Source organism: Lepidochelys olivacea, assembly GCF_965140295.1.
Source record: "Lepidochelys olivacea isolate rLepOli2 genome assembly, chromosome: 7".
Taxonomy (NCBI): Eukaryota; Metazoa; Chordata; order Testudines; family Cheloniidae; genus Lepidochelys; species Lepidochelys olivacea.
The window spans coordinates 122494304-122520597 of NC_140417.1; the positions used below are offsets into that span (position 1 = coordinate 122494304).

Here is a 26294-nt window from a genome sequence, read left to right on the forward strand (position 1 = left end):
CACGTTCAAGTGTTCTGCTGAATTAGGAGCAAAAGGCCGACACAAGGGGGCTGAATCGCCTCTCTCCAGCGCAAATGAGGAGTGACTCCGCTCCAGTCAATGGATTTACACCACGGAAAAACTGGAGTAAGATAGGAGGAGAATCAGGTAAACCATGCAAGGCAACGGAGAAGCAGGCCAACCGCAACAATCCAAGGCACTGAGCGCTGCAGAATCAGGCCCGACACAAGACCAGAATCGGGCCCCTTGATTTTAAAAGGGCTTCTCCAGATTTACCTCCGTGTGAGCGGCCCAAAGCCTGCATGCATTTGACCAACATTTGTGGTGTTCCCCCAACCCAGGCGCTGCTCATCGGATCGTTTCCAACACCTGAATTAGAGAGACAAACCCACCAAACCGGAGAATAGCCGATTTCTAAAATGAGGTCACAGCCTTCTTTTGGAGCAGAAACGGGCCCCTGTTCCCGGGGGGGGGGCGCGGGGGAGGCAGAAGGGGCAGCAGAGCGAGGCATTTGCACTAAGTGATCACATTTATTTGAATATTTTTTTTGTGTTCTAAAATTGGTTACAGAATAAATACCTGTGCCTTATAGCAGGAAGTCCACTTTTTTTTTTTTATACAAAGTGCTTGTTACAGGAAGTTGCATCAGCGATACACGGGAAGGGGCGTGTGCAACTTGGCGACGCTTCCCCCCCCCGGAAACTAAAACAGAATTTTTTTTTTTATTTATTCTTTTCTTTTTTTTTTTTTTAAAGTTTCTTTTCCCTTTTTTTGTTTGTCTGTTTGTTTGTGCATTAAATCTCCTGCCATTGTGTATTTACAAATCTCCGAAAGAAGGGGAAAAAAAAAATGCCAGGATGCATGATAAGTGGCCTTTCCACACACACACACACACACACACGCACACAAAAGATAAGCCTTGTTTTAAAAAAAAAACAAACCCAAAAATCTACAAGTATCGTTTCTTACTGAATCAATGATATAATTTTTTTTTTTTAAAGGGAAGGAAAAAATAAAAATTAACCAAACCAAAAAGAACCCACAGACACTGAAACAGAAAAGGAGCCACCGTCCCTCTAAGTTTTCCAAACCAGAAAGTAGCAAGTACGTGTGAAATTCGAAACCAGATGTCTGACTGAAAAACCTCATTCATTTCTTCCTCATCTTTTTCCAGGAAGGGGAGGAATTTTGAAAAATTAAATTAAAAACCAATATTAAAAAAGAAAAAAGCGAGATGAGAGAAAAGAGCCTCCCACATTCCGAAGAGGTGGGAAGGAAGAAAACTGGGTGCGATTTAAAAAGAAAAGCAAGAAAACTGGATTTTTATCTCCGAATGTGTAATTAACAACACTCTGTGGGGAGTCTGATGGTTAACTGGTGACGTAGTGTTTGGTGGAAGGTTGGCCGTAGACTCTATAGAAATCCTGGCGCCCGTGCTGCTGGGATGCGTCAATCCATTCCCTCACGGCAAGTCCGGGAAGTGACTGAGGTACAGCCGGAGCAGGGGGGAGCGGGTGGGAGTACTCCTGCGAAGAGACTGTCCAGGGGAAGTGACCCGACCTGGGGTACGGCTGGTGCCCGCTGTGATTGGACACCGAGGAACAGTAACAGTTATCCACTGAACAGACCAGGATCTTGCGCCCGCCGTACTGGGATAGCACAGACTGCTGAGAGGACGTGCTATTGGGATAGTGAGACGGGTTGAAGACCGAACCAGAGTGGACTGGCTGCGGGCCACTGGGCAGTCCAACAATGTGCTGCGTGGAGCTACAAGGCACCATGGGTTGTGCGGACTGGCCCTCGCCAGCGGAAGCCCCCTGGCTCATATACTGGCTTGCCACAGTCCCAGACGATGGCTCGAGAAAGCTGCCTTCGGGGAAGGCTGCGGAGTGCTTCCGTTTCTCCGCTCCGGAGTTGCTGACGCTGCACGGGTACATGGGGATGCTCTGTAGGAATGGGACCGGGGTGCTGAATGGACCTGGATGGGGAGAGAGAAAAGACAAACGGCCCGATCAGAAGCCACCGCTGGAATTCAGGAGCCGGAGGGGAAAACGAACAATGGCTCAGAGAAACAACAAGACCATAGGCGCCAACTCCCTGGCTGGAGCCACCCGCCGAGCAGCTCCTCCCCCTCCCCCACAGCACCTCCCGCCCACCGCCAATCAGCTGTTCAGTGGCAGGCGGGAGGCACTGAGGAGGAGGGGGACAAGTGGGGGTGGCAGGAGGTGGGGAGGGGCTGTAGCTGTGGGGAAAGGGGCGGAGTGGGGGCAGGGTCTCGGGGCGGAGCACCCCACTGGGGACAGCTAAAGGTCGGCGTCAGTTCCACCCCGCTCTCCCAGCATTCCCTTCTCCCTGGAGACTCCAGCCCTGCCCGAGGCGTCGCTGCCATGTTCCAGAGAGGGCGGGCCCCTGGAACCGGCCCCCCAAATCACCACACTCCTCCCGAGGGAGGGAGCTGGAACCCGCGCCCTCGGCAACCATCTGAAGAGATGGAATTTGCCCCGTGCACCGAGGCGACTGCCCACATGGAAGGAGGCGGGAAGGAGGGGCTGGAAGCTGGTTTCAGAGCCGCAATCAAAGCTGCAATTACAGGGCCATGGTCCAGTTCCAGCCCTCCCGAAGCCTGTTCCCAGCCCAGAAGCTGCATTGATGTCAGCCAGCGTACAAGGTGAACCCCGGCTGGGTCTCTTGGAAATGCAGGGCTCTGTACACCAGCCAAACATGACCTCACCCTCCTTGCCGAGCAGCTGCTGGCTAGGAACGCTCTGCATTAGTAGTGCAGCCCCAGGCCACGAGTTCAGGAGACCCTGCCTGGGGGCGATACTAGCCATCACGTGCTGTTAATTACCCTGGGAACTAGAGGGAGCCATGGGGTTTGCAGCTCCCATGCTGTGTCCAGCAGCCTCAATACAGAATCCCATCTACATCCATTAGAGAGGACTTCTGCCTCCTCTTTAACTAAAGGGGTGCAATAGCAGAAATCCAGAGTAACACCACTGATTCCAGAGCCATTTACAGAAGAATAGGACTCAGATTTCTGCCTTGTAACAGGGCATCCAGTTCTAGGAGCCCGCGCAGACCTGCAGGCCTCTTGCTAACAGAGAGGCAGAGTTATGTCTGCGGACTCACGCTGGCAGCCAGACCAGGCGGCCCCTATCAGCTCCAACCTAGGGGTATGAAAAGAGACATAGGGAACTCTGGGCAGGGATAAAGGGGTCCTGCAGGGACAAACTTTTCAGGACAGCCAGTTGAGGTTTCTTTTGTTGTTATTTAAGTTAATGCTAAAGGCAAATGGCAGGAAGGTGCCCAGATACCATGGTGATGGGAACCAGGGATAGACAGAGGCAAATTTGGCCCAGATCCTGTATGTGTTCTGTGATTGGAACAGGGTGGGAAAGTCCCCTGCCTGCATAGCCGTTTTCTGTCACTATTTTGGGAGAGCTGGGATAGTAATTAAAAAGACCAGCATCTATTTAAAAGAATTCACTCCAGTCCCCTTTTGTATTGGCTGCCGAGCAGCCTTCAAAAGACACTGCATTTTACTGGCACGAATGTTTGCAGAAAGCAATCCTGAAATGCACAGCAGTTGCACATGGGCACCTGGCACTGAGTTGTGCTGCCTTTTTTTATGTCTAAATCTGCTCGGCCGTCAGGGAGCACCCGGGGAAACTGGTACAGCCAGCAGCTGGGCACACCATTTCATCATCACTGCCCGATCCTCCATCCTCCCACATGCCCTCCCGCCAGACCCTGTTCATTGTCCTCCTTGCTGGGTTAACTCTACGTTAGCCTGGAAGATCCTTGGGCCGGGTGAAGCCCCAGATGCGCCCATGGCACTGTATATACACAACAAACAACGCCATCACCAATGGAAATGGCATGTAGGGAGGCACAATGCAGTTATCCAAGCGGGCCAGAGCACCGGCACCATCACCTGTCCTGGGAAAAGGGCCCAGGGATCCCTAAAACCAGAACTCGCTCATCCCGGTGATCCAGATCATAGTCACAGGACAACCTGTGCTGGGAGCTAGTTCCGCTCGTCGCCTGGTGGCTGCAGCAGACCCAGGGAAGGGCAGCAGAGCGGCAGAGGATGTTTCCTGATGGGTCTGCCGTCCTTGCAGACACACACAAAATACAGAGGGCTGTTTCCTGCATGTAAACCCCCTTCCCGCACAAAGGGCCGGACCCTGACCATGCTCACGCAGGCATCAATCCTGAGCCCCTGGAGTTCCTGTGGCTTTCCTGCAGCAACACAGAGGTCAGAGGTCACAAAGGGGCTCTGGGCTGATTTAAACCTTCATGCAATTAACGCACAAGCATGGGCGCATTCAATCCCTGGCACATTTTTAGCCTGGGGAGCTGCCCTGTTTCCTTCGGTAACCCTGGAGATGCCGAGCGATGGTTTGCCAGCACCACGCTCCAAAGAGCGGATCGACTCCAGCCCTGGGCTAACCCTGCTGACCTCAGAGCAATGACACGGGGGGGAGGGAGGGAGATCCGGCTGCCTCTTTCCCCGGATCACGGTGCCACACGACAAGGCCCATGGATCAGAGGGATGTCTCACCTTCCAGCAGCTTCCTCAGCTGCTTCTCCTTCTTGGCGATCTCGTTCAGGAAGAGCTTGGAGTTGAGGTGGCCGATCTTGGGAGGTGGCAGGCTGCCGCCCGTGCAGTTCTGAGTCCTTTACCAACCCGCAAGGAGAGCGAAAGGACTCATTAAAAGCGTCAAGCTTCCCCTCCTCACCCCCCACGCTCTGCCCGGCTCTCATCTCTCCCCAGGCCTTTCCCAGCGGCTGACAGCTGCCAAACATCTGCCGGGCAGCCTCATCTGTAATTAGCTCCGCTTCAGCCAGGGACAGAAAGGCCTTTACATCAGCCAGTCCCTCTCCTGGGGCTTTGGCCAGCCTAGTTTTAAAAGGCCCCCGTGGTGCGACTCCCACATCCCCCGCAAGCGCTATTTCCATTAGGAGACGCCCCCGTAGCCTGACAGGACACAGGCAGGAAGCCGCTCCTGATATCCAGCCTGCATTTCCTTTCCGTTCAGCCCGTTATCCCCAGTTACATCCCAGGGTACCAACCGACATGGCGCCCCTCCCTTCTGGGGGTCTTATGCCCTGTGATCACGGCCTCCCTACTCCCAGCTCTTTTAATCTCTCCTCCCAAATCAGTCTGTGGCTCTCCTCGGAGCTCCCATTCGGCAGGAGGCAAATGCATCCGTTCGGGTCCTAGGAAGGGCATGTTCTTCCTCGGGGTGCCCTGCGTGCGTCTCTGCGGCCAGCAAGCAGGCGAGGACCATGCTGGAGAGACCAAGAGGCACACACTGCAGGGGTGGAGACCGCAAGTCCTAGCAGTGCTGGTAGCTAGGCCCAGGGATGGATCCACTGACCTAACAGTGGTGGCACTCAGCCCCTTCTCATGAAGGCTCGCTCTTCTGGGAGAGCGTGTGACTTTTCTCCCCACCTTCCTCCCGCCCCAGATAACGGCTCCGGATCATACATCCACCACCACCACGCTTTCTCCTTCTAGTAGCTCTAGAAGATCTCAGAGCGCTCTACACATGACAATGACTCAAACCTCCCAAACCCCTGTGGGGTAAATTCTTAGCTCCATTTTGCAGATGGGGGAAACTGAGGCACAAGGCCGGAAAGTGACTTGCCCAACGTCACTCAGTGAGTGTGTGGCAGAGATGGGGCTAGAACCAAGGTCGGGCGACGCCTAGCCCTGTGTCTAAGCCACACTCTGTAGCCCTGCAACACAGCCGACAGAGCCTCCAATCCCACCCTTGCTTGAGAACATGAGTTGCCAGGAATCATAGAATATCAGGGTTGGAAGGGACCTCAGGAGGTCATCTAGTCCAACCCCCTGCTCAAAAGCAGGACCCATACCCAATTAAATCATCCCAGCCAGGGCTTTGTCAAGCCTGACCTTAAAAACTTCTAAGAAAGGAGATTCCACCACCTCCCTAGGCAACGCATTCCAGTGTTTCACCACCCTCCTAGTGAAAAAGTTTTTCCTAATATCCAACCTAAACCTCCCCCACTGCAACTTGAGACCATTACTCCTCGTTCTGTCATCTGCTACCATTGAGAACAGTCTAGAGCCATCCTCTTTGGAACCCCCTTTCAGGTAGTTGAAAGCAGCTATCAAATCCCCCCTCATTCTTCTCTTCTGCAGACTAAACAATCCCAGTTCCCTCAGCCTCTCCTCATAACTCATGTGTTCCAGACCCCTAATCATTTTTGTTGCCCTTCGCTGGACTCTCTCCAATTTATCCACATCCTTCATCCGGGGAGACTGGCTTCTTACCTGTCCATTAAGATTTTCACGGACTTGGTATTCTACAAGGGAAAGGAGAAACCCTGGTCAGTGACTGCTGTGTATCGTCTCAGCTGTGTCCCGATGTACCTCTCCCAGGACCTGCAGCCCCCGCCCCACACACACACTCTCCAGGCCTGGCTCTCTCCTGAGCAGAGATGATGCCAAATTGCCGCAGGGGGCGTGAGATGCGGTAAGTCACCCGCCAGGAGCTGGGACAGGACACAGTCACCTGGCAGTGGTGTTACACTTCAGGAGGAGGATCACCAGGGATGAACGACTAACGCAGCACTGCCCCGTTGTGCCCACCCCCAGCTAGCTTCACCGCCACTCCCCAAAACAGCAGCCTTCGGATTCACCTCTGGGAAGGGATCTGGGGCCCTGGCCCTTCCCACTGGCTCCAGCGCTCCCCTCTATCAGGGTGTAAATTCCTGCTCATCCGCTGGATTTGGTCAGAGATTTTCCCGGCTTCCTTTAAAGCCTCCTTACGAGGGAAGCCAGCACAGGCTGCAGACTCATGAGGAGCTCAGGCGTTGATCATCCGCCTTAAAGGAGGAGCAGAGCTGTCTGGGGCCTGTGAGCAGGAGATTACTACCAGAGGAGGGTGAGGAGAGGGGAGATACTGGCCCAGCTGCTCCCCCACCCCAGCTTCAAGGCCAGGAAGGGCCCCTTAATCAGTCGGAATCCATCCGGGGAGTGAGGTGAGGCAGAGGGGTCGAGCCAGTTCGTGCACCAGCTCAATCAGGGTTTAAGTGGAAGGCCCTAAAACCCACCCAGGCTCAGGAGGGAGGGAGATCCTGAGGGTCCCCCTTTTCTGTTTAGCGATGATCCACAGGGCCTACCCCCACCCCTAGCTCTGCTGTGCGACTTGGGTTTTGTTCCTGGCCCATCTTTTGTCCTCTCCCTCCCCGGGCTGACTGATTATCCCCACGGGCCATGACAGGGGCAGGGCCAACCACTGCCAGCCTACCCCAGGAGAAACCAGCTAATCCACAGCAAGGACCGAGGAGCGTCCTGGCTTACAGCCAAACAGGCATGTGGGCTGGAAAAGCTACTCCGGCCATCAGGAGACCGGGGCCAAATTTAGACTCTTAGGAGGAGCAGATCCTGCCTTGTCCCTGCTCAGGAGCCCCCTCCCCTAAGGTGCTCCACTACTCTTCCAGGCTGGGAGATGGGGGTATTGATGGCGTGGGGAGAGCTGACCCGGGGAAGGGGTGTGGGAATCACGAGGTTACTCTGCTCCCAGCCCATCACTAAACCTGAGTCTCTTTGTTCTGGGGTCACGATGGGGGTGTATGGTCAGGCCAGGGACCCTGACAAAGCAGTTGCTGTCCCAAGATGTCCCCCATCCCTCCCCTACTGTTAGAATCCGGCCACCAGCCCCGTTATCCCAGGGGCTCCCCCTCTGCCTTCCCATGGCCAGCTGGGCCCCTTCTGGCACCTTCATGAAGTTGATGTCCTCGGTCTTGTCGAACATGACCTGGACGGAGCTGAGCAGCTTCTTGGCCTCCTGCATGCGCTCGTTGAGGTGCAGCACCTGGGCCGCGTTCTCATTGCAGAACTTGGCCTGGGCCTTTTCCAGGATCTCCATGGTCTTGCGCAGGTCCTCGTCCAGGAGCTGGTGCATCTTCTCGTACTGCAGGCGTACCTCGTCCTTCAGCTGGCTCACCTTCTCCTGGGGGGGCGGGAGGGGGGGGCCGGCGGGGAGGAGAGTGCCCAAGGTCAGACCCCGCCACGCCCGCTCGCTGCAGAGCCCCGCCCGCCGCCCTCGCGGAGGGAGAAACGGGGACAGGGCCTGCTAGCGCTTTGCCGACGTCCCCGGCCTGCCCCGCCCCTCCCCTCCCCCGGCCTGCCTCCTGGCGGGCCAGCCCTTCGGCTTTGCCTCAGCCCATGGACCAAGATATTTAGGGCTGTGGAGGTATTTACAGGAGGGAACAGCTTGGCCCTGTGGGTCAGGACGCCTGGGTTCCATTTCTGGCTCGGGGGGTTGGCAGGGTGAGCTGAGTGATCACAATGGATTAATTAATTAGTGCCACCCACCCAGGTCTAGCTTCTAACAACCCAGAGAACAGCCTTCCCCTCCATCCAGAAGCCAACGCAACCTGCAGCCGCAGGCCTCCGTGCAAGGCCTCTGCCATGCCTGGGAAGGCCCGTGATGGGTGGCGGAGCAGTTCCAGGGCCACCTGCCAGCTGGACCGTCGCTGGCAGTGCAGCCGAGTAGCCTGGGAATCGCAGAGGTCCCAGGGCGGCTGTGGAGGCTCAAGGCCTCTGCTGGGATAGCGAATTCCCTCCAGATCCAAGCAGATCACCTGGGATCTATGGGGGCTCAACTCCGCCCCAGAGCAACCAACTCCACCAGCGAGGGGAGCTTTCTCCAGGGCCCGTTCAGCCCTTAGTTCCTCAGCCGAGCCTGCCCACGTAGGGGCCAGATCCCGCCGCGCTCACTGGCTGGAGACCCCCCTGTCAGCTTCACCGGAGCCGGTGAGCTAGAGCTGAAAGGCTCTACGTGCCCCCTGCTCTGCCTGGGTCCCCTCGGGGGTGACCTGCCTTGTGGTGGGGCCATAAAGAGGAGGGGGATGGACCCAGCAGATTTTCCCCTACGTAAAATATTAACCTCGATCTCCGAAGTCTCCCCTTTCCTGTGGATTTCAGCACTCCCCTCTGACGTCCCTATATAAGGGTCTCGCACCTCTGGGTCCCATGCCCTGCTCCGAGGAGACGCTGGCATCCCACTTGGCTTGGAGTGCATTAAGACGGTTCCCTCCCCCACCCACCCAACACCCCCCCCACACTCCTTCCTCTTCCATGGCCCTGGGGGAGAGCAGTGAAACCCCCTGTATCCTGAGGGAGCTGGGGGCAGGCAGAGGGGCTGCATAGACCAGCAATGAAAAGCTCTTGTACCAAGAGACTTTCCCCACTTCCCCAACCAGGGCTGCTTAGCTAGCACCTGGGTAATGAGGCAGAGAGAGACAAACCCAGCCCCCCGCGCCTGAGCAGGGCGCCCCTCCTCCCCTGAGAGGGTAGCCCCACATCAGCCCCTTTTCCCCACATCTTCGCTTTGCCCCGGCTTCACTTGGGGGTCCATTCTGGGCACTGACTCCCCTTCCCTCCCTATGAATCCTAATGAATCCGGATGGCCAGCAGCTCTGGGAGACCTCCCACCAGCATCGGGCCGCTTCTGGATCCTCACAGCAATGGCAGCTCTGGGCTGACTGCCCTGGCCCCGAGCAGAGAGTTAACTCCACGCCGGCTGGACCTCTGTCCCCCCTAAGCCCGGCACCGCGGAGCCGCAGCCTCCTCGAGGACGGCGGGCGATGCCCGGGCAGCCCCTGGTGCGGGAGGACTGGCTCGTGCCCTGCTGCCGCAAGAGACCCTGCCTTGGTTGAAGGGCGCGGCCACGAGGGAGGGAAAAGCACCAGCTACCTCGACCAGCCGCTTGTCCGACTCCAGCTTGTAGAGCTGCTCCTCGATGTCCTGCTCCCTCTCCTCCAGGCGGTCCTGCTGCTTCATCAGCATCTTCTGCAACAGAACAGACGGCAAGCGGCCGTCAGTCACCGGGGCAAGCCGCAGGGGCACGTGAGGGAAGACAGACGCAAACGGGATCAGCGGTACAGAACATCAACGGGGCAGCGGAGGTAGCGTGCTGGCTACCGGGTCAACCGTTCAGGGGTATGAAATTCTGATCTACAAGGTCCCATCCTAAGCAACCCTCCCCAGCTAGCAGGCAGTGTCCGTCCCTGATTCGCGGCCTCTCTGTAGTGCCAGTCTCTGCCTAGCTGGCTTTTTGGGGGTAGCAACGATCATGGGAGGGGCTTGCAGAGCGAGAGAGACATCCCCGCCTCCTCCCTCATGGGAGGCTTTATATTGGTTCTTTCTTGGTGGCTTTCGTGAGCCGATAAGAAAACTCCTCTAGACTGAAAGCCTGTTTGTGCCTGGAAACCACCTTGGAACAGCCGTCCAGAGGGTCGGGTTTGAAAGGTCAGCGTTCCCTCTCCACACAGAGGGCCTGGCCACTGTGGGGTCTGACCCGTTTCTGTTTCAGACCCTGCGTTTTGGCTCCCCGCTACAAGTGACATTGCACAGCCCTGTCACAGGGATAATGACCATCACAATTACCCAACAAGCCGATACTGACTGAGTTTGGCGGGACAGACGTTCTGGCACCCCCCAGGAGCAGATCTGGGGCTCTGGCTGGCCTGGAGAAAACAGCACCCCTCTATAAACTGAGGGAGGCGCTGCTGACTGCACTCATAGCCGCCTCCACTGAATATGCAAAGATATTTATCCACTGTCCCTTCCAGGCCTTTGGAGAAACAGAGCTGTGCTGTATTCCCAGGGTTTCCCATACAAGACCCCTTTCCCACAGCCACTTCTTATAGGACCACCAGGTCTGGCTGCGAAGAAGAGTTGACACAATCGGAAGCGGCTACCAAGAGTAACAGCCTATACAAGATAAATGAAGAAAAAAGTGCATCTCGTCTGCTCCTCATTCGTTCTCCTCCTTCTGTCCCTTGTAGCCCCACTTCCCCATTATCCAGGGACAGGGTTTTGGTCTAAGCAACCAAGTAAAGAATCCAGGGAATAGTAATACTGGCGATAAATTTTACAGGCTGGCTGAGCATGTTGTAGCCCTCTCTCGTGGCTGCTAAGGATAAGAGCCTACTACCACCAGCAGCTGACTGAGTTACTCCTTTAGCTCTAGAGGTAGAAGCCGATGCATAGGTACAGAGTTTGTAAGTTCAATCCCCACTCATGACTCCCGGTACAGCGTGTTACATATATGCTGATCTTACTACTACTCAGTTACACTTCTAGAGACCTTTCCCTACATGGGAGGATCCCAAAGTGCCATGTAAAAGAAGGGTTACTCTCATTTGATACACAAGGAACCGAGGCAAAGAGAGATGTCCAAGGTAACAAAGCAAGTCAGTGGAAGAGTTGGGAACAAGTGCCAGATCTCTTGATCTCCAGTCCAAATCCCTATATCCCCCGATTATTTTAGAGGTGATGATAGAAGGAAATATTTATAGTATAGCCTCGCTGATCAGAGTGAAATGTGCAGTGTGTTGGAACAAGGCAGTATCCCTTTTAATAGTTTGTGAGCCCTCTAGAGGCGCTCACTGTGTTCTATGCTGTAGACACTGCCAGAAACCAGTCAGAACAGCTGGGTGTCTGCCCCTTGGCCTCGCATGTTCATGTATATTTACTAAACATGGTTATTTGGGACCTAACTGTGCCCCTGTGGTTCCTTCACATTGTTTCTGTGCTGTAAAGAGTGAAAGACACAACAAGATGGGTGATAGGAAGGTAGAGCAGATAAACAGCGTTTCAGATGAGGGACCTTCATCCCAAGAGATGGGAGAAGGTGGCCTCATTTCTGATACACGTGTTTTTTTCTGGATAATAAAGATTCAGCTAAACCAAGCTTGCGAAATCCTACGGAGGTTTTTTTGGCTGGGGGAGTGAAATATCACGATACGTTTTCCAGGCTGATCGCTGTCAAGGTGGAATCCGTGGCTGGGCTGGTACATTTTCGTGTTGGGTTTCAGCTACTCCGGCGAGAGAGGAAGCTCCGGCAGGTTCCTCCCCGACGGCAGTGCCCTTGGAGAGAAGGCCCATCCTCGAGAATTTAGGGATGAGAGAGGAAAGAACATTTTAAAAGCTGCCCTGCAAGCAGCTTCTATTTTCTAACGGGGGAATCTTGTTCTGGGAAGAGGACCATGTATTTTCCAGCCTCAGCCAGATGGAAGAGACACACACGCACACGCCCTAAAAGACAGAATAAATCAGAAATCCAAAAATGGCTACAACCATATGAGTCATCTGCTAAACAGCTTGGCTCGGAGGCCCGGCATTCCGGCCAGAAGGCGAGCAATGAGCCACTGGTACAGGATCAGCGCCGGGCAACTCCAGGCGCTACGTCAGGGGCGCCCAGCCCGTAACACACACGCAGAAGAATTCTCAGACATTTGCCCTTAATTCTTCCTGCGTTAATCCCTTCAGGAAAAGCCACTGCACTCCTAACCTGACCGAGGAAGAAGGGAGGGGCAGCTGGGAAACTGACCGGTTGGAAGAGAAAACACGGTACAGCAACGGGGACACGGAGGGAAATGGCAGCTAAGACCAATTTTGAGGGGATTATTGCTAATATAAACCAGCACTCGGGGATTTATAATCAAGTAATTAATTCCTGGTCTAAGCAGGGGGAGGGAGGGCGGGAGAGAGGCGGAGGACGGAGCTGCCACGATTAGTTGCATTGCAGGGAGAGGCTGAAGCCTTCAACTTATTTTGTAAGCAAGAATTTGGAGCCTCCTCGATTCGGTGTTTTTCTGAAGGTCTGGGGCACCTGCAGCCTCGTTAACACTTGGATAAGTCAAGCACTAGTAGAGGAGTGGGCCCCTTCTTGGGTTTCTTCGCCTCCAGCCTCGGTCCCTTAATGAGACACTGACGGGTCAAATTGGCCCTGAATCTAGGCTCTGGATCAAACCAGTAGCCCCCAGCGGGTCCGTATGCAGCCCCCACTCTGCTCTCCTGGGTGGGGTGGGGCGGGGCGGGGCATGAGGACCTGAGGGGGAAACTGACTTGCAGCACTAGTGAGCCTGACTAGATGTGCAATGAACAGGAAGGGGGTGTGTGTGTGTGTCAGGAACAGCAGAAGCACCCTAAAAAGTGTGTGTGTGTGTGGGGGGGTGCCACAGGTGCCCCTGCCCCCACTTCCCCACGCCTTCTCCCTGAGCCCCCGCTCCCCATTCCCCTCAAGGCCCCACCCCGCCCCTTCTTTCCCAGCCACCCCTTCCCACAAGACCCCCTCGCTTGTTCCTCCCCACCCCCTCCCCCAGCGCTTGCTCTTATAGCTATGCCCTTCCAATTTTAAAAAGTGGGGAGGCCATGGCTCCCTGGTCCCCCCTGTTCTGGTGCCCCTGGTGTGTATGTCTTTAGGTGGTTGTAAGAAACTGGTGTTGGGGGTTGTGGGTGTGTACATACACACACACACACACTTACAGCATTATTAATATTTATATTGCAGTAGCATTGACTAGCCACCAGGGAGATCAGGGCCCTGCTGCGTTAGGCGCTGTACAAATGCAGAGAGCCTCCCCGGCCCCAAAGAACTCACCATCTCAACAGACAAGGCCAAGTGGGAAGGGAAGCAGAGGTACAGGGAGGGGACGTGACCTGCCTCCGGTCACACGTGTCAGTGGTGGAGCTGGGTCCCACCCAGTAGAGGGAAGTGATGAGGGGGGCAGTGAAGCCCGGCGGATGGGGTATCGGCATATCTCACACACAGCGGACGACGGGCATTGACCAGCTGATTTCCCCAGTCCCATGCCAAGCAATGTTTGCCGCAGACATAAGCCAACTACCTTCATCAAATGCAAGATCTCTCCAAAGGACCCTGCTGATTTTCGTGGGTCACTTCTTCCCGGATGACTGGCTCCTGGTTCTCCTCAATCAACATGCAGGGAACCAGCCCGAGAGCAGGCCCTCCCCTCTGCATCTGCTCACGAGGTTACCTCACTGCTTGACAACGATTTCTTTGCCTTTGGGATACCCTTGGGAAGTCAGATCTAACCACGAATCACCACTGTCCAGGCCAGGAGTTGACAAACTTTGCCATGTCCCCAGCTTCCCCTCAGGGGAAAAATCCCTTCTCAGGGGCCTCCCAGAAAGCCAAGCGCTTCATGAACCCTCTACAAAAAGCCATTACAGCCTCTGCAGCAGAAAGGCAGCCATGGAAACAGAGGCGACGCAAGCTCCTCTGGGACGCTAAGAAACCCCCAGGACAGCCTCCGGCGCAGCTCCGGCTTGCACGCCCGTCCCGATCCCCAGCCTCACGCTGCACACCGCGAAACCTGGGCCATTCCCAGGGCCGGACAACGGCGCAGCAGCCTGATCAGAGCCTTTCGCGAGGCCACCACGACAGCCTGCCGGAGCAAGGAAGGAAGTGGATGGCTCCATTCAATTCTCCTACAGTGGCCCAAGTAACGGGCATTCTGTAACAAGACATGCTGCACAGAACGCAGACGTGACTCCCGGCCTCCAGCCACAGAGCAGGAGGAGGATGTTGTTGAGGGGGACGTCTCTCCACAACCAGAGCCCCGAACACGGACGACTCCTGAGAGTCCAGAACCCTGTCGAGCTCCGTGGTGACTGGTCAACGCGCCGTGGTCATCGACTGTGAGAGGATAATAGGATTTTTTTTTTTTTTTTTTTAAATATGAATGTAGTGGGTGAAATCCTGGTTCCATGGAACTCAATGGGAGCTTTGCCACTGATATCAATACATCGACGTTCCTAGCAAGGAGTAGTTAAACCAGAGTTCAGTCATCTGACCGCTGGGGAGTTTAAATGTGGGAGGCGTGCAGCGCCGTCAGCAATCCATTCCAGGAAGGTCCACCCAGACCTCGTGCAGTACAGGTTGGGTTTTTCATGCTGCAGGCTACTGACCCATGAAGCTACCGGGGCTGTCCCCGCTCAGCTGCCTCGATGCAGAATCCCCTTCGCATTCCCCACTCCTGAGCCCTGGCTCTTCTCCCACACTCCAGCTCCACCAGAAGCCCCCCACACACATCCTGCAGCAGGCCCCCCGGAGCCCGCGGGAAAAGTTCCCACTGACCTCAATGGGACTCTACATCCCAACGTGAGAATGGGGCCCGAAGCAGGTCTACCGGCTCACAGCTGTTAGCGCTGCACAGCAATGCAAAAGATCTGGGTTCGATCCTCGGCCCAAGCCTCTGGAAAGGCAAGATCAACACCCTAAGCACTTAGGGCCTGTCCTGTCCATGTGGCAGCTCTTTTAACTATTTAACCCCTATCTATCTGTACATCCTTTCAACCCTTCCGCGCAATGCTGCCAACTCTTGTGATTCCATTACAAGCCCCACAATACGTGGTATTTCATCTCAAGCCCCAGCTCTTGGAATCCTGTGATTACATGAGAATCACTGCTTGCTTGCTGGAAGTTCCCAGGCCTCACTGGTGCAGAGAAAAGTTGGAAAATGTGCCATGAATACAATCTAAAGACTCAGAAGACCAATAAAAGAACCTAACATTTATGACGGTTTGATACAGCTCACGATACAGTTGCACCCACAGCAACAAGTTCCAATAATAAAAAATATAGGCAGAAACCACCCCTTGCTGTATTGATGAGAGCAATTTCCTCTCTCTGTAATATGGACTGAGCTCTTCAGGTATTTTGAAAAGGAAAATATATCCCTTCCCTCTCCCCCTGACTTCCTGCCAAACAGGTATTTCTGAATTTGGGAACTACCCCCTCCTCCCAGCTCAGCAGGGATCACCACTTAATGGGTGATCCCCCCCCCACAAGATTTGCAGCAAAGTCTCAGTTCATGCAGGACTTTCCTGTTGGGATAACCTGAGCCCCTTTGCATCTGTTTGATGTCTGGCTATCTGTTTGCATTTCCCAGCGTCTAAGAAACCTTACGCCCTTTCTCTGAGAAATGGGACAGTGCAGCCATTTGCTGGGATGGCAGCTGATCAATTTATTCCATTTAAAAAACAAAAACAAAAAGAACACCCCTCATCCATAAAAAGCAATAAACTCCTCACAGTTTACACTGCTCCACAACGTGAATTTTGAGGAACAAAATGTACAAAAGATAAAATGAAGATTAATAATTTCCTTTTTATTTCAGCGTAAAGAGGTGGGTATTTTGTTTTGTTGTGTTTTAAATTTAAGCCTTCCCCTGTGGTGTTGTGAACTTAAGTACAGGGACATGAACCTAGTGGCCTATGAAAACCAAAAGTGAAACTGACCAGAAACACTGAGAGAAACTGACTGGTCCAGTTTCACTGCTCCAGCCAAGTGAAACGCAAAAAGAGAATCAACCACATCAGTGGTGAAAAGTAGATCTGTTTGTTTAGGCTCTTTGAGGCTTAGTAATTCACGGTGCTGTCAGTAATACAGGGAAGGATTCTTATTTTATATGCAAATTTTGACAGTGTCTTATTAATAAATAACATTACTAGCCACAGAAATCCCCACACGTAAGGAGATGCTGCCCCAACACTTAACGCAGTCTCTTTTATAGTCCAATGTGGCAAGGGTTGAGTCCTGCACGGTGCTGGAGGAGCTGGGTGCTGAGCACATAGGAAGAAGGGTGCTCACCACCTTGCAGGGCTGGCCCCCACTGTGTTGAATCTATTGTTCGCTCCATGCATAGTTACCACAGCAGTAACTGGTTCCTTAGCAGCCGGCAATACATTGGCTCACAGGCGGAAAGCGGAAGCAGTTCCAGCATCAGAGCACAATGGATTTCTGAATGGAGGGAAATACTGTTTTACGTCCTCAGAGTAGCTTGCCAGTGGGGATCCCAAATTAATCGGAGCCTGGGCTGAGTGGACGTACTACAATCCCCAGCAGCGCAGCACTCCCCACCTGCCTGTTCTGTTAGCGTAACAGATCATTCCCCCGCCCCCAAAGTAGCTATATAGCTAGCTTTGATCCCACCGTGACAAGGGAAGGATGGGATCATACTCTGCAAGTATAGGAAGGCCACAAACACCAAGCTGTTATTAAAGGTAACCGGAGGAAAGAAAATCCAGGTTAATTATCAGAGGATCTATGTTGGTCCGGGCTGCGTGAACACCTGGGAATGTTTACTCGGGTTAGTGGTGTTGAGGTCCCCTGCGATCATAAACAGGAGTGAAATTTTGTTCGCGGGAAGAGAGAGAATCGCAAATGCACATTCAAACCGATAACTGACCTGGCAGCACAAGGATCCTAAGCGCTAAGTCACCACCAGCAGCTCCCAGGTGGAGCTCCACTGACAGAAACCGATCGCCGGGTCGTTCAGACCAACGGATACACTGGTAAGAATCGAGGCCTGGGAGCGGGGAATTGGTGAGCAGGAAAGAGAGGCTGCACTCGCTGAGAAAACGGCTAACTCTAATTGCAGGGCGCAAGCGTGGAGGAGGCTCGGCATTTCCTGAAAACCAGGCCCCTTTCAGGGCACGTCTACACTGTGACAAAAAACACCCCACAGTAGTGATGCTCAGCACCTGGGCCAACGGACGGGGGCTCACATCACGGGGCTAAACGTAGCCCTGTTGAGATTCCTGCTCAGGCTGGGGCCCGGGCCTTGAGACGCACCCACCCCTTGCCAGGTTTCAGAGCCCGGGCTCCAGCCTGAGCCCAGGCTCCAGCCTGAGCCCAAACATCTACACGGCTACTTTAGTTCCACGGCATGAGCCTCCCAAGCCCCAGTCAGTGACCAGGCTGAGACTCGCTTTCACGGGCTTTTTGCAGCATAGATGTACCCTGTGATGTCTCAAATTGGGCCCCCCAAAAACAGAGGGACCTTAAAGCACTAATCTGTTTTGAAAATTTCGGCTAGGCTGTCTCTTTCTCTCATCTCTACACGTCTAGAGCACAGTGGGCGCACGGGAGCTGGAATCGCAAATCTCACTGAACAGCAATAGGATTTGCCTATAAAAATTCCAGCTGTCATTACGCACACCCCCACCCCCACCCCCATAGATACACTATTCTATTACATTGTATTGTAATCGTATTACATTGCTTGTATTAGCATCTAATCATGGATCAGGGCCCCATGGTGCTGGGCACAATACATGCACAGAGACCTGGGGGGAGGTGATTTTGGTACTAGGGACTAAAACTTCATAGAAATTATATATATATTTTAAGCTTCCAGAGAGAAGGAAACAAAACAAACAAAAACAAACAAGGTGTACTAGGTAAAGAGAGCAAGGCAGGGCTGTTATCTGCATTTGATAGATGGAAACTGAGGGCCAGAGACACTCAAATGGCTCATCCCATAGTAAATGAACCAGGGTCTTCCATGTTCTAGGTGAATACCCTAACCACTAGACTATCCTCTCTGCAGCAAGCAGCTCGTACACAGTGTTTCTGCCAAATCCATTCAATAGCAATCCTGCGACTGACCTACTTTCAAGTGTTGAACAGTGCTGAACCCTGGTCAGATAACAATCGATACCCCCAGTAGCACCCCCCAGCCCTGCCTGGAAGCTGCCATCGCTAACCCAAGGTGACAGCCCAGCCTGGGAGAGTTCGATGTCTGAGCTGTACCCCGGCAGAAGCTGAAAACTACGTGCTCAAATCCCACTCTCACGGAAGTCAATGGCCAAGCTCCTATGGAGTTCTACTGGAGTGGGTCACACCCCAGGCCGTCCTTGGAAAGCTGCTTTTTCCTGCTCTCCAGATCACAGAAGTGAGAATTCCCGAGCACGCCCTTCCCCTTTAAAACAAAGGGGATCAGCCTCCTATCAGGGGGCCCTTTCGTGCTTTTGCAGCTACCCAGACTAAATTAAACTTGCAAGTTAATCTGCTACACGATCCACCCCAGTGAAGCACCCTCCCCCAACAGGTCATCTGGTGGCAAGAACCAAAAAGCTTTGTCTACCTGAGGTTCTTCCATAGCACCTCTTGCTGGGATCTCTGCATCGCATCAGACACGAACCGGTGACCATCAGTGAGAAGGGGGTCCTGTCCATTTCCAAGGAAGGCTTGGCTAAGTCCTTACTAACAAACCCCAACGATCACTAAAGCAGCATTTTAAACTTCTACATTTCGCTTCACACTGGTTCTGCCCTTCGTTGACATTTTTGCTCCTTCATTGAGCTTGGGGCAGTACACAATCAGAGGAGCCCCCGTTTCTTTTTGGCTCGAGTGAGTTTTGCTCGCTAGTGCTCATGCTGTGGCAGAAGTCTGGGCTGCAAGTGCCACAAGGTAATTTGAAATCCCCCCCCCCACACACACACGTGAAAGCTTTGGCTAGCACAGTTCGTGTGCTGTGATCGCTGCTTGCCACACTGATCAGAACTATTTTGCTGTCCTCTTGTGCCTCACCCTGTCTGTTGGTTATTTGTCTCTCCTCTTGTAACTTACGAGGACCATTCTTTTGTTAGATGTGTACAGTGCCTAGCACCCTGGAGGCCTCAATCGCAGACTGGGGTCTCTAGAGGCGACCATAAGGCAAACAATAAATGACACACTTTCACTGAACCACGAATAAAATTTATATTCTGATCAGAGTTTATTACAGTATTTGTTTTAAATACCCGAAACCGTTAAAATAAATAAATTAAACTCTATGCCACCTGACACTGTCCCTTTAAACACCACGGGCTAGCTAGTCCAGTTGTCTCACTCTACAGAGGGCAAGTGTTGTAGGGCTTTGATCTCGCTCTCTTCTTGCTCTGGCTCTCCTCTTGCAGCCAAATTACAGTGCTGAGCGCCCAAGTGAATAAGGTCATTGTTTGCAACAACCGGAAAGACAGAGCTGAGGGAACACCACAGGGCCAGAGGGAGGTGGGGGCGGGGGGCAGAAGGAGGAAGATGCAGCAAGAGCAAAGAGGTCACAATCAGAGCAACGGCTCCAGATACCTTAAATCGGCCAGAGGTAAAACAGTATCTGGGCCCCACGCTGAGACCTGAGTCCGGCACAGCGGCCCTGCGGGAAAGCGGATACTGGCTGCCCCAGTGTCCCAGCATAGCAGTGGGGTTAAGTCACAAGCACTGAATTTTAGAACACAATGAACTAGACACACACAGCACACACACACGCCCCGCTCAGGCTGCACCCAACACCAGCTGTAGCTCACGAAAGCTCATGCTCAAATAAATTGGTTAGTCTCTAAGGTGCCACAAGTACTCCTTTCCTCTGTGGTTGCTGCTTTTCAGCCCTCACCACAAAAAAAGTGAATTTCCTAAGAGAAACGCATTCATAACTATGGTGACCCCTTCCCATCCAGTGGAGGACTACAGTGCCCCAGCCTGTAAACAAGCAATAGACTTTATATGGAGATCACTCAGCCACCACTAAAATGCAGCCATCTCTGGGGTGGAGCACAATGGCTGTTTAACAGCATGCTGCAGCACGAGTGCAATTTATGACAGGACATGACGAACACTATACCCATTTGAAACCACAGAAGGAATTTTAGGGGGGCCGGAAGTAAACACCAGGCTTGGAATTTGGCCAGGACACTGGGGTGAACACCCCACCTACTGCAGAAACTTTAAATGACAAAGCGTGTTTAGGGTCCCCAATACAGAAGACAGGACCTCCTGCAGCAGAGAAGCCCTTAGTCCTATGCTGGGGCATTGCTCCAGTACTGTGGGGGATCAGTGACCCCGAAACCCCTTCATGCCTCTCATTCAAACCCTATGCAAGCCCAGCCCCACTTAGTTCATCAGATGCGATGCGCTCGCAGCCCGAGGTGATGTCTCTGTACAAACAGCCTAATGGAGAGAAGGAGTCATAGAGTCATAGAATATCAGGGTTGGAAGGGACCTCAGGAGGTCATCTAGTCCAACCCCCTGCTCAAAGCAGGGCCAATCCCCAGTTTTTGCCCCAGATCCCTAAATGGCCCCCTCCAGGATTGAACTCACAACCCTGGGTTTAGCAGGCCAATGCTCAAACCGCTGAGAAATCAGCATGCAGAACTTCACAGCCTCAGAGCCAGGAAGCCTCAGAGCTAACTCCTTGGGCAAACCTTGGGACCCCACCTGTCCCCATCTGAAACAACCCCAGCCTCTGAAGGGGTGAAACACTCTAAGCTCCGGATGAGTGCCTACGACTGATGCAAACAGAGGCGCCCTGGCCCTTTAATTATCTCTCCAACCCTCAGGAGACTGACTGTAGGCCGATCCATTTACATAGACAGGAAGGAAATGTTTTCTGGGTTTCATCTTACACAAATTTACAGTAACCAGCAGTCAACAGAGGAGGTCTTGGGCGAGCTGAACGCCTCTCCTCCTCCCCAGCTAGCTAAACACATAGATCATCTATTTTCAGGTCTGGCCAGTCTCACGCTACTTTCGGGTGGATCCAAATCTCAGGCCAAGTTCCACCAACGCTATCAGGAGAGGGGGGCCCGCAACACCCGCAAGGGCTGAATGTCCCCCTAGGAAGGAGACAATGCAAAAATGGGTCTTAAGAACTGACCCACCCCCGCTCAGCTACACCTCAAGATCACTCTTGCAGTTGGATTTCAAAGAGACCCATCTTGTTTTGCAAACCATTACGGATGCATCAAAACCACACTGCTTGCACCGATCTGTTCTTCCTGTCAGGACAAGCCTTTTATAAGGAAGTCAGGTGTAATTTTATGGAAGCCTTGTAGCCTGTGATATGCAGGAATTCAGACTCCACAATCACAGTGGTTACCTTCTGGCCTTGCAGTCTATTCAGTTGCATTTCGGCTTTTGGTGCTTGCAAGTTTAATGATTTGACAAAGGCACCTCCCTGTTTCCTGGTCAGCCTTGTAACAAATCCAGGAAACACTTCCGGGAGGTCACTGGGCTGAATACAGCTGGACCACACGGAACTTCACACTCCCCGCAGGGAGAGAACTCAGATCCCCCTGCTCTAAAACGACAGGCCTTGCCCACTTGAACTAAAGGAACATCTCCCCTGGCATTGAGCTGTATAGGGCCCATGACACACGGAGGAGCCATTTGGTTTAAGGTCCTTGAACAGAATACGTTATGTGATCACAAAACTATTTCTAAGTGGAATTTGAACATGATTCCCCAAATGGTTATGCCGTGTTGGCATAGCGGTGTTGGTCCCAGGATATTACAGAGACAACGTGGGGGAGGAAATCTTTTTTTACTGGACCATCTTCTGTTGGTGAGAGAGACAACCTTTTGAACTTCCACAGAGCTCTTCTTCAGGTCTGAAATGTGTGTTAACTACTTACGCTAAACAATCTGTCCCACCTGGTATTTAGCTATGGCACTTAGTATGTTCGCCAGCCCTGAAGAAGAGCTCTGTGGAAGTTCAAGAGCTTGTCTCCCTCACCAACAGAAATTGGTCCAATAAAAGATATTTCTTCACCCACCTTGTCTCCCCAAATGGTTGCGCTTTTAGTGACTTCTATGTTTGCACAGAGCCCTGCAGATCTGCCACAATTACAAAAAAAAAAAGATTGATATCTGGGCACTGAAATTCCACAGTTAGCTCCAATGCCTTTAAAATCAGCATGTTGAGTGGTGAAGTCGTGACCAAATGCCTCCCTGTCGCCTTTCCAAATAACCACCTTTAGCTGGCCTCAACGGAGGATCTCAAAGCACTGGACAATCATTTAATCAACCATCGTGACACCCCTGTAAGCTGGAGCCCCTTTCTACCCGTGGGAAACTAAAGCATGGAGAGCGGAAGTGACTTGTTCAAAATTCACACAGCAAGTGAGGAAGAGAACCCAGGAGTCCAGCCACATTCCTTCTCCCCGCCCCCCAGTAAGATGCAACAATATGCTTGTATATTTCGGTCTGCTTCCAGTCCTTCCTTGGAGTCAGGACTCACAACCACAGCGCGACATGGATCAAGGTCAGCTCTTGGCCCCAGAATACCCCACGGCTGTGACAGATGTCGTGAGATGCTACCTGGACAACACCTGGGGTCAAGCTCTGCCCTCACTCGCACCTGTCCGCACTGGGGCCTGGATACAGAGTGCAATTTTGATGCTCCCTGCTGGGACACATGGAAGGAGCCCAGTGGGAGAACGTTGGGTGGGAGAGGGCTGAGAGCCCGTTTACTGTCACCGCTTGCTGCTGAAATACCGCACAGCTCTGGGAAGAGGAATCTGAATTTGTGTTGCAGCCTCAGTGACCTCATGTCCTTAATGGTATGTCCCCTTTTCCCCCATCCCATCAGATTACCACCTGCAGGCCGGGAGGGAAGAGGAGGGGGCCATGGATGCCCGCAAGATCCATCTTACCGCTAGCTAGTTTTGGGAAAGCTCGGTGGGGAAAAAAATTAGAGGGCACCATGAGGTCTGGATTGAGGTTCACCTGCAGAACTGGGGGCGAGGGGGACTTGCCCTGTACTGGCCTCCAACTCAGCTTGGTATGAAATAGCAGTCGCGTGCCCGGGTTTCCTCCGGGGTTTGCCACTGCCAGCCCCGTTTCCAGTCATTGCTCCCTGCTGTTTCCACGCTCCCCCCCCCCCCCCACGCACACACAACACTAAAGCAAAAGGCCCTGCCGCACCCAGTTAATCACACTCTGCTCCCCAGCACAGTGGATAGCGACGGGGATAGTCATTGGTCACAGCTCCCGACATGCTGGAGAGCTCGTAAGACTTTCTAATGAACTCCAGGGGCAGCCTTTCCACCACGCAGGGTCTGGATTCGCCAAGGGGGTGGGGAATTATTGCCCTGCTGGGGTCTGTGTATCACTCCAGCCCTGCCCAGAAATCTACCCCCTACAAATCCAAACACACACAGGCAGAACATCCAGTGATCGGTGAGAAACTCCCACTCCTCCTGTCTAGATGCTGCCTACCCCTCTGTGGACACCATGTGCAAAATGGCTCAGAACAAGGCATCCAAGGCATCAAAGGGCCCAGCAAACACTGCTCGGTCCCACCCATAAACGGGAAGCAACGAATGACAAACAGAACAAGCAAAAGGAACTCCTTTTCCCCCAGCCTGGGAAAGCCAATTCACAGAGGGTCAGGGAGTCAAATGCGGCGGCTGGATAATTTTATGGGCCATAATTTTCAAGTCACGCATGGCAAGATGGGGGTAATTAAATTTCATGCTTCAGGAGGCTGAGGTCAGGAAGAAATTCCCCACCCCTCCCCATGTGCACAGTGCCGTCCAATCATGGTGGCCTCCCTCTGAAGCATCACACACGCTGGCCCCATAGTCGGGTCGGCCAAACGCGCCTATGGAAGATCTTCAGAGGTACTGAGGTACCTAACTTCCACTGAAACCAATGGGAGTTAGGAGCCTAAATACCACTGGGCCTGCCTGCCTTCCTTGTGTTGCGGCTCTACCCATGTCACACCCACAGAAGCCGCTCTGCAGCCTTCTCTCTCCCCTCTTACCCTGCCGCTGCAGTCGCAGAAAGAGACAAGCCACATTTCCCATGGGGTGGCCTGCGAGTGCCCTTTGCTGAACGCACTTCCTGGGCACCGGTACTGCCGCGGGGGGGGAGGGAGGGGCGCCACCTGGTAAGAGTCCTGCCCGTTCCAATGGCCCCACAAATTGGCCCGTTTTCTTTAGAGAGGCTTCCAGGCTGCTATGGGGAAAACGTCCCCTCTTGGAACCATGTGGGCCATGGACCTTTGCTGGGTCACCTGGTCCTCAGCGGCATTGTTGGGGGTCACCCCTCTGGGGTGGTGAGCGCCCGAGACAGGAAAGCCACAATCAGCGGGTTCCAGGGGGAGACAATGCAAGTGATTGTGATTGCACAGCCAGGCGGATGATTTGATCCTTTCCCGGCTCTCCCCTCAGGCTGCCACCCCCTCATGCAGGCAAAGCCTTCCTCCAACCGCTGCAGACCAGTGCATGCTGTCAGGCCTGTCCTTAGCTGGCCAGGGTCCTTTGCCAGAGTAGGAACGGGGGAGTTAAGAAGGATAAACAGGAGGGGAGAAAAGAGGAAGAGCAGAAAGCTCCTGGCAGGAGTGAATGCAGGAGCCCTCCCCCGCACCCAGCGCTCCCCCCTCCTGCCCCCCCAGTCACCCTAGCCACAGGTAAGGTGGGGACAGTGGGTTTATCCTGGTCACATTGGTGATCTCTCTGCTCCAACCAGCAGCTCCTTCCCTCAGTCCCAGCACGGATACCATGAGGCTGAGCACGGAGCTGCAGGCAGGGCTCTGCTAAGGGGAACCAGACAAGCATGGTACCATCAACGTGAGCCCCTCGTGCAGAGACACTGCACCAGCGCGATTCACCCCAGTCCAGGGTAACTCTACTGCCTAGAGCCACAGCCTGAGGCTTAACTCAGGTGCGACAGACAGGACAAATCTCTCTGTGGTTAGAGGACAGATCGGACAGGGAGAGGACGTCTCAGCTCCATCTTGGGCTGGCCAGACACACCTCCTCTTCTATCTGCCTACCCTTCCCGAGCGCTAGATGAGAATGCTTTTCCTTTCTCATCAGGCTGCTCTCCCCGACAGACGCATTAGAAGAAAACACCGTCCAGGTTCTGCAATGCCATAATCCAGGGACAGGTGCTTTATATGCATATAAAATACCCCCGGCAGAGCAGAGGGCTCCTGCATCAGCCACTAGCCTAAAGGAACGTGGCAGAAGGCAAAGGCTGGCAAAGAGAGGAAGACAATATATGTGGGATGGGGGAGGCAGTGTGACCTAGTGGATAATGAACAGGCTAAGGACTCTGGAGACCTGGATTCTATTCCCAGCTCACTACTGACCGGATGTGTGACCTACCGATGGGAACGGATTTGCTCCGTTTCCCTTCCCACCTTTTGTCTCCCATGTTTAGATATGTACATGCTCTCCGAAGCAAGGACGGTCTCTCACTAGGTTTGCACCGCACCCAGCTCAAGGTGTTATCGTCATGCAAATAATAATGCTAAGGCCGTGGTCACATTGCAGTGAGAGGATGTGCTGTCTCCAGGTCTACAGAGAGCATCTTCTAGTGACGTTGGCTGATTTTCGATCTGCAATCGACTTACATTTTTGCCCTGGCAGAATTCCAAAACCCTGAACACCCTGAATACTAATGGTTAGCTCTGCAGCACGGAAACATTGCAAGAGATAGCACTGCCCCCAGAGTCAAAAATAAACGCGGATTTTGTAACTGGGATAGTTCACAACGGCTGCAGATTTTGTTGGTTTTTTTTTTTTTTTTAACGCTGCATCAGGCATCATGGACTAACGAGTTCTTTGCAGGGATCCGGGTTTCAGATACACATACTCATACTCTCAATCACAGCCCCATGGTCCAGCGGGGAGAGAGAGAGAGTCTCTCTCTGTAATTTGCCCTCAATCGATATTTATGGAAGGAAAAATATCCCTCTTTATAAATCCTGATGATTAACAATGAAAAATTCCCCCTTTCTGGACCACGGGGAGGGAAACTGATCAATATTGACATTTCCCAGTGAGGAGATCAGCCTCCTGACCATAATTACGTGACAAGCAGCAAAGTCTCTCTAAGGGCATAACAACATCCCCCGCCATAAACTTCCTAAGGGGGAGGCCCCACCACATC

At 53.3% G+C, this 26294-nt stretch overlaps 1 protein-coding gene across 1 annotated transcript in view; it reads right to left on the minus strand.

Moving 5' to 3' along the window:
• Positions 1–524: 524 nt before the first annotated feature.
• TRIM8 (tripartite motif containing 8) overlaps positions 525–26294 on the minus strand; it is a 52614-nt gene continuing 26844 nt past the window's right edge. The window contains exons 2-6 of the mRNA XM_084633176.1: positions 9737–9832; positions 7755–7988; positions 6305–6336; positions 4565–4680; positions 525–1978 (exon numbers count right to left, since the gene is read on the minus strand). Coding sequence (XP_084489302.1) covers positions 1371–1978; positions 4565–4680; positions 6305–6336; positions 7755–7988; positions 9737–9832 — 1086 coding nt within the window. The 3' untranslated portion in view covers positions 525–1370. The remainder of the gene's footprint in view (positions 1979–4564; positions 4681–6304; positions 6337–7754; positions 7989–9736; positions 9833–26294) is intronic.